Source organism: Schistocerca cancellata, chromosome 2, assembly GCF_023864275.1.
Source record: "Schistocerca cancellata isolate TAMUIC-IGC-003103 chromosome 2, iqSchCanc2.1, whole genome shotgun sequence".
Classification (NCBI taxonomy): domain Eukaryota; kingdom Metazoa; phylum Arthropoda; class Insecta; order Orthoptera; family Acrididae; genus Schistocerca; species Schistocerca cancellata.
This window is the reverse complement of record NC_064627.1, coordinates 582,305,890-582,321,874: the sequence shown is the minus strand read 5'-3', so window position 1 is coordinate 582,321,874 and position 15,985 is coordinate 582,305,890. Positions and strand designations below refer to the sequence as shown.

Here is a 15,985-nt window from a genome sequence, read left to right as displayed (position 1 = left end):
TACCCTCATCGGAGGTAATTTGTTGCTGCGTGTTTTTTTTTTTTTTTTTAATATATATATGGTGCATTTCCTTTGCAATTGAAGTTTTATTCTCCCATTCCTGTTGTGTTGCTGCAGTATTATTCTGTAGGGGCAGAATTCAGTAATATCCCTTGTTAGAGTACCAGTTCTTACCGGTTAAAATTACAAAAAATTAATTGAAAACTGAAAGAATGAAAAATTCCAGGGTTTTTCCCAGGTCTACCTGTTGTCCCGGGTTGTAAACATCTGACATACAGATGACAACGCACAATTATGCTGATAAAGCGAAACATTATGACCACTGTCCACTGCGGCATTAGATGCTGCCTGATGGCATTGCTGGCAAGTGATGTGGAAGCAAAAGAATGTAAGCAGAGCAGACATGGACAGGGGATCACTTTAGCAGGCTGCAAATGGGGAAATCCACTGAGATAAGTGACTTGGACAAAGGGCAGATTATTATGACACAGAATCTGTGACTAAACATCTCAAAAACGATGAAGCAGGTCAAATGTTCACGTGCTATTGTCATGAGCATCCACGGAGAGAGGTAGAAGGATAGTGAAACTACCACTAAGCACTACATGGTTGGATGTCCAAGACTCTTCACAGAATGTGGAGTTCGGAAGCTTGTCTGTTCTGTAAAGCAGGGCAGATAGCAACATGTGGCATCTCTGCCAAAAGAGCACAATGCTGGTGCACACACAAGTGTTTCAGAGCACACCGCTCATTGCACATAGTTGAACATGGAGCTCTGCAACAGACCACCATTATGTTTTCACATGTTGACCCAACGACATCATCAAGTATGATTCCAGTTGCCAAGGGACCATTGGGATTCGACCATCGATCAATGGAAACGTGTCAGCTCTTTGAGTGAACCACATTTTTGCTACACTAGGTTGATGGTTATCTCCACAAACGTCGTGATTGAGGTGAACAGCAGCTCGAAACGTGAATTGCACCATAGACGCAGCCTGCTGGGAGCAGTATTATGCTTGGGAGGCAGTCTCGTGTGCTTGAATGGATTTGTGGTAGTAATCGAAGACATGCCAACAGCTGCGAACCATCTACTTCCCCTCATGCTTGATGTCTTCCCCAAAGCCAATGTCATCTTTCGGCAGTATAACTGTCCGTGTCTCACAGTCAGAACCATGCTACAGTGGTTGGAGTAGCATTACGGTAAAGCCACGCTGATGTCGCGGTGACTAAATTTGCCTGATGCAAATCCTATGAAACCGACCTGTGTCACTATAGGGCGCCATCACCGCGTAAGCAAATCAGCAGCCCCTCATTTAAGTGAATTACATGACCTTTGCATAGACATCTAATGTGACATACTTCCACAAACCTGCCACCACAATGTTAGATCCCCGATACACAGACTCAATAATGTACTTTGTTTCAAAGATGGACAAACAAGCTACCAAGCAGGTGGTCAATGGTTTGGTTCATCAGTGTATATGTACATCAATATCTACAACATGACAATTATATACAAGACCATGGCCATGGGCGACCACCTGCCCTATCTTCATACAGCATACCTAAGTATCCTATGTCTACCTATATTTTGAGCTGTTGTTTTTTTTTACTGTGTTACAGTGACAACTACTGTATCAATAATGGATGATATTTGGATGAAATAAATAAATAAACAGAAGAAACATAAGTCTACATACTTCATATATCTCGATATTAATGACCTGCATCTCAGTCATAAATTCTTTGAGACATTCAACTAGATGACCATCTAGAAAGAAAAAAAAAAACCATGTGGATACCTAGAACCCAATTACAACCATTTCTATGTTAATATGTTAGGATACGAAATCTATCTTACTTACTGTAAGCTGGGACGGATTTCACGTCCAAACATACTAACAAAAGACATGGCTCTAATTGCATTCTACATATTCAAATGGTTTTTTGCTTTCTAGATGAACATAAAGTTGAACATCAAAAAAGATTCATAACTGCCACATGTTTCATTGATACAGAAGTACACAATGTAAATAAACTTACATTTCTGCTGTTATGTGTACAATTGTTATGTGGCACATATTGATAGACATACAATTGTTGGTTGTTCAAACAATGGAAAATCCAGGATGGAATGTAACAATTTAATGAAAAGGATACGAGCTATTCACCATATATTGGAGATTCTGAGTTGCAGAAAGGCACAACAAAAAGACTGTTGGATAGATAGCTTTCGGCCAACAAGCCCCCCCCCCCCCCCCACACACACACACACACACACACACAGAGTCTCTGGCAGCAGGAGCCAGACTCAGTTGGTTGTTGTACTGTCTATTAGATGCCACAGACGATTGAATATACTCCTGAATACCAGTTTGGCTATTACGCATGAAGCTCATGGTGTTTAGAATGTGACCTTGACCAAATATTTACAAGCTCTGGTGTGCCAAGCATTCAATATTTTTACTGTCGTATTATTTGCAAGGCATGGATAACATGTGAAACATTCAAAGCATTTCATTTGCATGTCAGTTTTTTCCAGCTTGTCACAGTGCTTTCACATACTCCAATAAATTCTGCATGAATATTGTTAACTGGTTGAATCACTATTTAAATATAACAGACACAATAGGAAAACTTCCAAAATTTACAAAATAAAGGTTTAGAACACTGTGAGTATGAAGGCAATGGTACATACCCAAACACAAATCGACCTACTTCCATTAGCCAAAAAGCATTTACAACACCACCAAGTGCAAACAACAGCTGTCCAAACACCACAAGTGCCGCATAAATGACTGTTCCAAGACGAATTCCAAATACTCTGAAACAAAAAGTTCTTAAGTTATTTCTCAAGCAACAATTAAGACTTGTCACAAGGAAGGAGTGCAATTTAATTAACACTCTAGAACAAAATATGTAATGTCATTGATGTGTATGTTGATTTGAATACTGCAATATTGTCCAAATGTGCACAGAATTCCTGTCATCGTCCAATAATTATTCAACCACTTATAAGTTCAATGTGCAATCTGGATCTTAGCACCTTTTGGAATTTTCCTGTGTCATTAAAAGTATTGCAAGAGCTGAAAGTCATGATAAGTGCCAAAAAAAGAAATTAGAAATGAACACAGAAAAAGAAATTAGGGAATGAATGTCAGACAATGAGAGTTAAAGTCTAACTTTTCAAATGGCCCAACATGTCAACCAATTAATACATAAGGAATGTACAATATCCCAAACTAGAAATCAAAAATTTGATAATAAATGGCAAGGTGCAAGGCATGACAATCAAAAGAAAATTAGTATCCTTGACTTGTCCTACACACAGATGACAGGTGTCACAGGAACAAATACATATAAATAAATTGAATGATGTGTGATTCTCTCTCTCTCACCACCTCCACATCCCCATCACCCCCCCCCCTCCCCCCTCCAACCCGTTACTAGTTTTGATGAGGAAAAGGGGAAATCACTTTTCTGTGCATAGCCACAATACGTGCTTTTACATATAACACTTAACACCTGAAACCGCATAAAATAGTTCACTTATATACTAATGAATGTTTGAAAATCTATAAACTTGCTACTAAATAATTATGATGTATATATGCAGACTGAAGCGATGAATGAAAATTTGTACCAAGGCCAGGACTCGAACCTGAGTCTCCTGCTCACTAGGAAGATGCACTGACGACTATGCCACCCCAGCACAGTGTCTTTGCACAACTGCACAGACTACCCTTGCACACCTCCCTCATCAATCCAAAATTCCAACCACACCTCGACCCACGTGGTATTTCCCCAAACCTCTGGCAACACTGCAAGGGCTCTCCAACTGTATTGGAATAGCTCCTCAGCATTGAACGAAATTGGGAATCCTGCCTGAAACCCAGGCGTAGGTTCTTTAACCAGCAAGTGTGCCGAGATGTGAATGATAATTTGGATTGAGGAGGGATGTGCAGTGGTTAGCGCATCTGCCTAGTGGGCACAGGAGAACTGGATTTGAATCCCAGCCTTGGTACAAATTTTCATTCATTGCTTCAATCCGCATCTGACGTCATAGATGTGCGAGACTTTGGAACTGTATAGTTTCATTTAACTGAAGAGCACCTACGCCTGGGTTTCAGGCAGGATCCTCCTTTTTGTTTGATGCTGAGGTGCTATTCCAATGCGCTGGAGACCTCTACAATGCTGCTTGAGCTTAGGAGTAATACTACGAGGGCACAGGCATGAATGGGAACCTGAACCGAGGAGGGAGGCAAACTATGGTAGTCCATGCAGCTTTGCAAAGCCACTGTGTCAGGGTGGCATAGTGGTTAGCACACTTCCAAGTGAGCAGGAGACCCAAGTTCATATTCCAGCATCGGTGCAAATTTTCATTCATCACTTCAGTCTCCATACATTCATACATCACAGATTTTCGAGACTTGAAAGGTCAATATAGAACCGTATAGTTTCATCTGCTATGAACAAAGGTTTCTCTAAAATGTACTGTGCAAACATTTGTATGAGTGGTACTCTATGGCAGCCAGCACAAGTTTAATGTAAAGCTCACACAAACGCTGCAGAGGGCCAAAATAATAACTGAAACCACAGGGATAAAATTAAACTTGGATGGAGAAATACTAGCTATGGTGCTCCCAAGGTTCATTAGTTGGTGTACTTCTCCCCTTAATCTACATAAAGACAATCGAGGTCTCTTAAAAGGCTGTGATGATGCTCATTTAACATACAGCTTAACTCTGAATCTTACAAATATATATGCTATGAAATTCAGAAAAATAATGAGTAGCTGGTATAAGAAGTAGATATCAATGAGAGCACACTCGATGGAACTAGTGAGAACTTTTTAGGCATACAGGTGGATAACGAACTGAGGTGGCACCAGCAAATGGATTTTTAAACAAAAAAGTTCAGTCTACCGTATTTACTCGAATCTAAGCCGCACTTTTTTTCCGGTTTTTGTAATCCAAAAAACCACCTGCGGCTTAGAATCGAGTGCAAAGTAAGCGGAAGTTCTGAAAAATGTTGGTAGGTGGCGCCACAACTAACTTCTGCCGTCGAATAAATGTAGCGCTGCACAGGCATGCTTTGCAGGCACAAAGATAAATACTGGCTCCAAAACCTCCGCGTCAGTATATAAAAAAAAGAAGTGGAAGACGAGCCTTCTTCTCCGCCCCGAGTTTCGACCACTGCATTTTATACATTATCCAACGAAGTAAATAGAAATTTCGTATTGTTCATCTTCTAGCAGCATTTCAATGTACTACGAAAATCCGACTGGCAAGACTGTTTGGGATGTTTGTCAATATGGCCAACTCTAGGTTCTGAATTTTTTCAACCCGTGAGAAGAGATGGTTGGTAACAGGAACTTTCATTAATTGTGAATCGCATACAGTATTCTCTTCGCCATAAGAATAATACGAATATAAACATTTTGCCATGTATTCTTTCGTGTTTGCAGCTATCTCATTAAAATCCTGTCTGCCTAATAAACTACGAAACTAGGGTGAGACAACAGCAAACGCAGAAGAATATACATATCATGTCATGTTTATTTTCGTATTATTCTTATGCCTAATAGTGATACAGTCAGAAATGAAGCACGGCAATTGACTAGATTTTTAAATCTAAGATGACTAATTTCTGTGCAGAATTTAATGTACTAAAGAGGCGTCTGCAAAGATTTTCAAACGGAGAAAAATTTTCGCCAAACTCTCGGTCAGAACGTCTTCTATCAAAAGCAGTCTATTATTTGGTTCTTGTTGATCATTATCAAAGAAAGCAGCAGTGTAAGTTACAACAAATAGCAGTCTCTTGCCATTGTTTTGCTAATGAAACGATTCCTCTCTTTTTTTAATTGTAAGCGGCGGTAGCGCGCACAAAAGCAAGCCATGCCGTGAGCGGGAACAGACCGTAAAACACTCATTATCAGAATGCGACAAACAATTCATGACACAGTACAGTAATGCATTTTCAGCTTAGAGTGACGTAAACACCTATAACAAAGAGAACGGCACTTACCAGATCAAAGCAAAATAAGCAATCCATTCAAACCAGATGAAGCACGGGAAAAATAAAGGTACCCGTATAAATACGGACGGAGCGCGCGACGCATAGCGATGGCTACCTAGTAAAGCTTAACTGCTAAGCTTACGACTCGAACCTACTGTAGCTGTATCGTCATTCATTCGACTTAAATTGTCTCTCATATTACAATGGACCAACTTTATTTCGATTTGGAGGTGCGGCCTAAAACTTTTCTCTCCCCTTGAATTTCGAGTCTCAAATTTCAGGTGCGGCTTAGATTCGGGAATTTTTTTTTTCTTGATTTCGAGTCTCATTTTTCAGGTGCGGCTTAGATTCGAGTGCGGCTTAGATTCGAGTAAATATGGTACTTGTTTTTCCCTTAAGAATCTCTCTAACTGTGCTGACCTATACATTGGATCGATAGCATATTTTGTAGGTTCTGATTTGATACTGTCCTGTGGCATAATCCCCTGAAGCAAAGCAGATACTGTCAAACAGTATTTACTTTACAGTAGCATACAGTAAAAATATTGTGTAATGTCAATCACCCAAAATGCTGAAGAAGCCTATTCTGTGCTCTTGGAATTATTAAACCCACATGCTGATATATTTACACCCTAATGGTGTTTGTTGTTAACAATACTAGTGAATATCAGGTGAACTCTGAAGGTCCCAGATACAATACTAGAAGTAAAAATAACCTTCATACAGATTTCCTGTCCTTACATTGGGCTGACAGTAGAGCTCTATATTCCAGAGCTAAAGAATTTAAGCAGGAAGAAAACTGGAAATCCTCAGATACACTTTAATATAGTAAATGGACTGTGTTACTAACCACTCCAATAAGTTTCCAAAATATTTGTGTTTAGAGTGTACCCGGCAATTAATATTTAATATAAACAACACGAAAACAACTGACAGCATTCTGAAATTAGTGCTGTCACATAAACGAATGGTACAATGTACACTGCAGTGGCAGACATCAAGGGGCAGCAACACACACATATACAGATGGCGGTAATAGCATGCACACAAGGTATAAAAGGGCAGTGCATTGGCAGAGTTGTCATTTGTACTCAGCTGATACATGAGAAAAGGTTTCCGACATGATTATGGCTGTACGATGGGAATTAACAAACTCTGATCGCAGAATGGTAGTTGGAGCTAGATGCAAGGGACATTCCATTTCTGAAATCATTGGGGTATTCAATATTTTGAGGTCCACTGTGTCAAAGAGTGTGGAGTGTGCTGAGAATACCAAACTTCAAGCATTACCTCTCACCACAGACAACACAGTAGCTGATGACCTTCACTTAATGATTGAGAGCAGTAGCTTTTGCGAAGAGGTGGCTGTGCTAACAGACAAGCAAAACTGCATGAAATAACCACAGAAATCAATACCCGTTAGGACACTGCAGCAAAATTTGACATTAACATTGGTGGTGGAGTGTTTGTGTCTGTCAGTAGTGGCTTATCTTGTAGTGAAGTCAAAGTAGATACTCCATGCAAATTGGTATGGGTGGAGGTTATACTTAACAGCCGAACTAAGTTAATAATTGGCTCCTTCTACCGACCCCCAGACTCCAATGATATAGTTGCTGAACAGTTCAGAGAAAATTTGAGTCTCGTAACAAATAAATACCCCACTCATATGGTTATAGTTGGTGGGGACTTCAACCTTCCCTCGATATGTTGGCAAAAATACTTGTTCAAAACCGGTGGTAGGCAGAAAACATCTTCCGAGATTGTCCTAAATGCTTTCTCTGAAAATTATTTCGAGCAGTTAGTCCACGAACCCACGCGAATTGTAAATGGTTGCGAAAACACACTTGACCTCTTAGCCACAAACAATCCAGAGCTGATAGAGAGCATCATGACTGATACAGGGATTAGTGATCACAAGGTCATTGTAGCTAGGCTCAATCCCGTTTCTTACAAATCCACCAGAAACAAGCGCAAAATAATTTTATTTAAAAAGGCGGATAAAGTGTCACTAGAAGCCTTCCTAAGAGACAATCTCCATTTCTTCCAAACTGACTATGCAAATGTAGACGAGATGTGGCTCAAATTCAAAGATATAGTAGCAACAGCAATTGAGAGATTCATACCTCATAAATTGGTAAGAGATGGAACTGATCCCCCACCGTACACAAAACAGGTCCGAACGCTGTTGCAGAGGCAACGGAAAAAGCATGCGAAGTTCAGAAGAACGCAAAATCCCAAAGATTGGCTAAAATTTACAGACATGCAAAATTTGGCACGGACTTCAATGCAAGATGCCTTTAATAGGTTCCACAACAAAACATTGTCTCGAAATTTGGTAGAAAATCCAAAAAAATTCTGGTCGTATGTAAAGTACACAAGCGGCAAGACATAGTCAATACCTTCGCTGTGCAGAGCCAATGGTATTGTTACCGATGACTGTGCCGCTAAAGCGGAGTTATTGAATGCAGTTTTCCGAAATTCCTTCACCAGGGAAGACGAATGGAATATTCCAGAATTTGAAACACGAACAGCTGCTAGCATGAGTTCTTAGAAGTAGATACCTTAGGGGTTGCGAAGCAACTCAAATCGCTTGATATGGGCAAGTTTTGAGGTCCAGATTGTATACCGATTAGGTTCCTTTCAGATTACGCTGATACAATAGCTCCCTACTTAGCAATCATATACAACCGCTCGCTCACCTATAGATCTGTACCAAAAGATTGGAAAATTGCGCAGGTCGCACCAGTGTTTAAGAAGGGTAGTAGGAGTAATCCATCGAACTACAGACCTATATCATTGGTGTCTGTTTGCAGTAGGGTTTTGGAGCATATACTGTATTCAAACATTATGAATCACCTCGAAGGGAACGATCTATTGATACGTAATCAGCATGGTTTCAGAAAACATCGTTCTTGTGCAACACAGCTAGCTCTTTATTCACACGAAGTAATGGCCGCTATCGACAGGGGATCTCAAGTTGATTCCGTATTTCTAGATTTCCGGAAAGCTTTTGACACCGTTCCTCACAAGCAACTTCTAATCAAGCTGTGGGCTTATGGGGTATCGTATCAGCTGTGTGACTGGATTTGTGATTTCCTGTCAGGAAGGTCGCAGTTCATAGTAATAGACGGCAAATCATCGAGTAAAACTGAAGTGATATCAGGTGTTAAACAGGGAAGCGTCCTGGGACCTCTGCTGTTCCTGATCTATATAAATGACCTGCGTGACAATCTGAGCAGTTCTCATAGGTTGTTCACAGATGATGCTGTAATTTACCGTCTAGTAAGGTCATCCAAAGACCAGTATCAGTTGCAAAGCGATTTAGAAAAGATTGCTGTATGGTGTGGCAGGTGGCAGTTGACGCTAAATAACGAAAAGTGTGAGGTGATCCACATGAGTTCCAAAATTGGAATTCGATTACTCGATAAATAGTACAATTCTCAAGCCTGTCAATTCAACTAAGTACCCGGGTGTTAAAATTACGAACAACTTCAGTTGGAAAGACCACATAGATAATACTGTGGGGAAGGCGAGCCAAAGGTTGCGTTTCATTGGCAGGACACTTAGAAGATGCAACAAGTCCACTAAAGAGACAGCTTACACTACACTCGTTCGTCCTCTGTTAGAATACTGCTGCGCGGAGTGGGATCCTTACCAGGTGGGATTGACGCAGAACATCGAAAAGGTGCAAAAGAGGGCAGCTCATTTTGTATTATCACATAATAGGGGAGAGAGTGTGGCAGAGATGATGTGCAAGTTGGGATGGAAGTGATTAAAGCAAAGACGTTTTTTGTCGCGGCGAGATCTATTTACGAAATTTCAGTCACCAACTTTCTCTTCCGAATGCGAAAATATTTTGTTGAGCCCAACCTACATAGGTAGGAATGATCATCAAAATAAAATAAGAGAAATCAGAGCTCGAACAGAAAGGTTTAGGTGTTCACTTTTCCCACGCGCTGTTCGGGAGTGGAATGGTAGACAGATAGTATGATTGTGGTTCGATGAACCCTCTGCCAAGCACTTAAATGTGAATTGCAGAGTAATCATGTAGATGTAGATGTAGATTTAGCAGACAACTAATGCGAGGGCATTTGCTAACAGCACGACATCACCTGCAGCACCCCCGCTAGGCTCCTGACCATATCGGTTGGAACCTAGACTGCAGGAAAACTGTGGCCTGCTCAGATGAGTCCCAATTTCACTTGGTAAGAGCTGATGGTAGGGTTCACGTGTGATGCAGACACAACAAAGTCATGGGCCCAAGTTGTCAACAAGGCACTGTTCAAGTTTGGTGGCGGCTCCATAATGGTGTGAGCTGTGTTTACATGGAATGGACTGTATCCTCTGGATCAATGCTACTTAGAGACCACTTGCACCCATTCACGGACTTCATGTTCCCAACCAATGATGGACTTTTATGGATGACAAAGCGTCACATCACAGGGCCACAATTGTTTGCAACTGGTTCGAAGAACATTCTCAACAATTCGAGCAAATGATTTGGCCACCCAAATTATCTGACATGAATCCCACCAAACATCTAAGGGACAGAATCAAGATGTAAGTTTGTGTACAAAATCCTGCACTGGCAACACTTTCGGAATAATGGATGGGTTAATATTTCTGCCTGGGACTTCCAGCGACTTGCTAAGTTTGCATGTCACTTCAGGGTGCTACACTACACTGGGCAAAAGGAGGTCCAACATGATAGGAGGCATCCCATGACTTTTGTCACCTGAGTGTAGTATACCAAAACAATAGCAGGGCAGTGGGAGAAAAAAGAGAAGTAGTTCTTTTTTTAATTAGCTTCTTTTCTATAAATATACTTATCACCTTGATTTATAATGGATCAAAAGAAAATCTTAGTTCCCATGGTTAACAATGTCAGTAGCTTAGTGACAGTTTTAATAGGTTCATTACTGCACAGAATAAGCTTAAAATGGCTTCCTTTGCTGGTAATAAATAATTTTTCTTATTCCATATTCTTGAAGGTTATCCTTCATAATGAGAGTTACAGAACATATGAAGTAGATCTGGGAGAGGGCGGAGGGTTAAGCAGGTAAATTTCCATTACCGTAGTAATCTACAGGGTGTTACAAAAAGGTACGGCCAAACTTTCAGGAAACATTCCTCACACACAAATAAAGAAAAGATGTTATGTGGACATGTGTCCGGAAACGCAGCAGTGTACCCCATATCTTTGGAGGAGCAAAGTGTTCCTGCTGATTGGAAAAAAGTACTGGTCATTCCCCATTTTCAAGAAGGATTGTCAAACAGATGCACAAAACTATAGGTCCGTATCTATGATATCAGCCATTTGGAAAATTTTTGAAGATTTTTCATGCTTGCATATTATAAAATTTCTGGAGGTCAAAAATCTTCTCTGTAGCAATCAACGTGTGTTCCAAAAACTGTGACTGTGTGAAACCCAGCTTGCTCTGTTCATCCACGAGACCCAGAAAGCAGTACATATAGGTTCCCAGATAGATGCTCCGTTCCTTGACTTCCAGCAGGCATTCAATACAGTTCCGTCTGCGTCTTCGGAGAAAAAAGAACCACTTGTATGAATATCAAGAGCTCGGATGGAAACCCAGTTCTAAGCAAAGAAGGGAAAGCAGAAAGGAGGAAGGAGTATATAGAGGGTCTATACAAGGGTGATGTTCTTGAGGACAATGTTATGGAAATGGAAGAGGAGGTAGATGAAGATGAAATGGGAGATATGATAATGTGTGAAGAGTTTGACAGAGCACTGAAAGACCTAAGTCAAAACAAGGCCCCGGGAGTAGACAACATTCCATTAAAACTACTGATAGCCTTGGGAGAGCCACCCCTGACAAAACTCTGGTGAGCAAGATGTATGAGACAGGCGAAATACCCTCAAACTTCAAGAAGAATATAATAATCCCAATCGCAAAGAAAGCAGGTGTTGACAGATGTGAAAATAACTGAACTATCAGTTTAATAAGCCACGGCTGCAAAATACTAACACAAATTCTTTACAAACGAATGGAAAAACTGGTAGAAGCTGACCTCGGGGAAGATCAGTTTGGATTCCGTAGAAATGTTGGAACACTTGAGGCAATGCTGACCCTACAACTTATCTTAGAAAATATATTAAGGAAAGGCAAACCTACATTTCTAGCATTTGTAGACTTAGAGCAAGCTTTTGACAATGTTGGCTGGAATACTCTCTTTCAAATGCTAAAGGTGGCAGGGGTAAAATACAGGGAGCGAAGGCTATTTACAATTTGTACAGAAGCCAGACGGCAGTTATAAGAGTCGAGGGGCATGAAAGGGAAGCAGTGGTTGGGAAGGGAGTGAGACAGGGTTGTAGCCTATTCTCGATGTTATTCAATCTGTATATTGAGCAAGCAGTAAGGGAAACAAAAGAAAAATTCAGAGTAGGAATTAAAATCAATGGAGAAGAAATAAAAACTTTGAGGTTTGCTGATGACATTGTAACTCTGTCAGAGACAGCAAAGGACCTGGAAGAGCGGCTGAACAGAAGGACAGTGTCTTGAAAGGAGGATATAAAATGAACATCAACAAAAGCAAAACGAGGATAATGGAATGTAGCCGAATTAAATCGGATGATGCTGAGGGAATTAGATTAGGAAATGATACGCTTAAAGTAGTAAATGAGTTTTGCTCTTTGGGGAGCATGATGATTAAAGTAGAGAGGATATAAAATGTAGACTGGCAATGGCAAGGAAAGCGTTTCTGAACAAGAGAAATTTGTTAACATCGAGTATAGATTTAAGTATAGGGAGTATTTGTATGGAGTGTAGTCATGTATGGAAGTGAAACGTGGATGATATATAGTTTAGACAAGAAGAGAATAGAAGCTTTCTAAATGTGGTGCTACAGAAGAATGCTGAAGATTAGATGGGTAGATCACATAACTAATGAGGAGGTACTGAATAGAATTGGGGAGAAGAGAAATTTGTGACACAACTTGACTAGAAGAAGGGATCGCTTGGTGGGACATATTCTGAGGCATCAAGGGATCACCAGTTTAGTATTGGAGGGCAGTGTGGAGAGTAAAAACTGTAGAGGGAGACCAAGAGATGAATACACTAGACACATTCAGAAGGATGTAGGTTGCAGAAGGTACTGGGAGATGAAGAAGCTTGCACAGGATAGAGTAATATGGAGAGCTGCATCAAACCAGTCTCTGGACTGAAGACCACAACAACAAAACATCATCCAGCAATGGTAGTTGGCCACCCACAAGTAGCAGGTATCCAGGTTTGAGTCCTTGTTTGGAATGCAGACTTAACTTCTCACACAGAATAAACATGGTACATAATTCACAAAGAAGAAAAGAATTTTCTCTTTATCTTATAATATGCTCAACAACAATATGGAAATGATAAGATTGTTACTCACCATATGATATGTTGAGTCACAGAAAGGCACAATGAAAACACAATTTTTTCATTGTGTCTGTTGGTAACTCAATACTTCCTCAAGGTGGTGAGTAGCAATCTACATTTTCCACGGTGTTTTATTCCATCTGGTACCTTCCCTTACAACATGCTCATTCAGACCTGTGTTATAAAGTCATTTAAATACTCACCGGTCAATTAGAAACCCACCAACGAAGCACAGTATCGTATTGGGCCAGGAATACAATGAATATAAGTATACAAATGAAGAAGTTGTTAAACCCATGTCTGTTATAAAATTGTCTTGCAAAGCAGCTGGATTGTCATAGCAAAAATAGGAACCTGAAATAAAAATATAAAAGTGGAATAATGGCCATAAACTCTTGGCAGTTCAACTTAAATAAATTTATGTATCATAATACACTTCAATTTAGTTATATTCATTTTTTTGCAGCTGTGACTGTATTCAGTACACTGGAAGTAACCATGTTTTACTGAATCAAATGATGTATTTCAGACCGTGTGGGTCCATCATCAAGTGCAAATCATTTTAATAGATTTTTTTTCAGAATATATTTCGGTTTACCTCACTCCACAGCGAAAGTAAATAATGTATTGAAACAAAACAATTTTCACCTGATGATAGATTCAGACAGTCTGAGATGCAAAATGTGATTCAATATAACATGAAAAAATTGTGAATGAATTATTCATACTTCCTGTTATAATCTACTTTATTGGAAAAAAGCACAGGTTATTTCTGTTTACAAGAAGAGTCATTGAATGAACATGAACACACACACACACACACACACACACACACACACACACACACACACACACACAAGAAAACTATAGGATTGTATCTCTAACATTGGTATGTTACAGGATATTGGAACTAATTTATGCTAGAATATTATCACATTCCTGGGGACTGATTTATTAATTGAGAAAGTATGGGACCAAATAGCGAAGTCATAAGTCCCGTGATTCCAAAGTGGGTTACATAAGAAAGAGGGTCTGTTAAAAGTGGACGGATTCAGTCAGAGAAGTCTAATTATAAAAGAATGAACTTTAAATACACACACTAAAAGCATAAAAGGTGGGACCAAATCTAAAAACTGGAAAAAAAGGGGGGGGGGGAGGGCGGTCATGGGGTCACAGACTGTGAAGACTGCAAAAGGAGTCCCAACCACAACCAACCCGCCCCTGCTCCAAGACTAAAGAAGAACCTTAAACGAGGACCAGGTCAGCCATCTGTGGATTGTCTGCTAATATTAAATTTAAGGAAGCAGGAAAACTATACTTAACACGAAGGGTCGAAATAAGGGGACATGCCACCAATATGTGAGATACCATCAGTCTGGCACCACAACCACATTGTGGGGGTGGGTCGTTACGTAGGAAGAAACAATTACTATGAGCAGTAGCACTCCAGATGGCATTCCACTGTTGGGCAAAGAGAGATTTGATGTAGATCCCATATCCGCAGCTGGAATCGCGAAAGGAAATGGGGATAAGTATCTGCTTCTGTAGCCAAATGGTCAGCCAATTCAGTCCCTGGGATTCCCACACGACTTGGGACTCAGAGAAAGACAACTGAACAGGAGGCATGCAAAGGGCAGAGAGGAGGTCATGGATGGCAGAGACCAAGGGGTGACGAGAGTAGCATCAATTGATAGCCTGCAGGCTGCTCATGGAGTCAGAACAAGTTAAAACACTATGGAGGGAGGCCTAAGAAACAAAACGGAGGGCACTGTGAATGGCTAGAAGCTCTGCTGCAAATACACTACATGATCCTGGCAACAAATGGAACTCGAAGCCAGTAGGAGACATGAAAGTGTATCTCACCTCATCAGTAGTCTTAGAACCATCAGTGCAAAAAATGGTGGCACTCTGGAACTCTGCAAGAATGGCACATACAAGACACCAATAAGCCATAGGAGCAACAGAGACTTTAGTACCCTGGAAAAGATCGGTCCTAATCCGTGGTCTAGGCACCGTCCAATGGGGGGTATGGAGGAAAGACACGGGGTGCAATCCAGCGAGTGCAGAAGGAGATCCTGGCAGAGGGTTAGTGAGACGCGTGCCAACCGGCAATCCCACCCATGGGTGGGTGTTAGGAGGGAGACATCCCTCATTGGCGAAGAGCATAGGTTACACAGGATGGTCAGGGAATTGGTGAATGGCTACTGCGTAAGAAAAAATGAGCTGACTCCATCGGATGTGTAGAGGGGGAATCCCGAGGAGACTATCAAGAGGACTAGTGTGAAAGGCACCAATAGCCAGTACAATGATGGAGGGTTAAGGAGTTTCAAAGTGGAAGGAGCTGCTGAGCCATATACCTGACTACCATAATTGAGTCTGGACAAGACCAGAGCACAGTAAACATGGAGAAGAGATGATGATGATGATGTTTGGTTTGTGGGGCGCTCAACTGTGTGGTTATCAGTGCCCGTACAATTACCCAATCTTTGCTCAGTCCAATTTCGTCACTTTCCTGGATGATGATGAAACGATGAGGACAACACAAACACCCAGTCATCTCGAGGCAGGTGAAAATCCCTGACCCCGCC

General features: G+C 40.8%; 1 protein-coding gene across 3 annotated transcripts in view; it reads right to left on the bottom strand.

The window, feature by feature from the left end:
* LOC126162197 (major facilitator superfamily domain-containing protein 1-like) overlaps positions 1-15,985 on the bottom strand; it is a 124,593-nt gene that overhangs the window by 101,595 nt on the left and 7,013 nt on the right. For all 3 annotated transcript variants that reach the window (XM_049918527.1, XM_049918528.1, XM_049918530.1), the window contains exons 3-4: positions 13,601-13,751; positions 2,702-2,827 (exon numbers count right to left, since the gene is read on the bottom strand). In XM_049918527.1, coding sequence (XP_049774484.1) covers positions 2,702-2,827; positions 13,601-13,751 — 277 coding nt within the window. The remainder of the gene's footprint in view (positions 1-2,701; positions 2,828-13,600; positions 13,752-15,985) is intronic.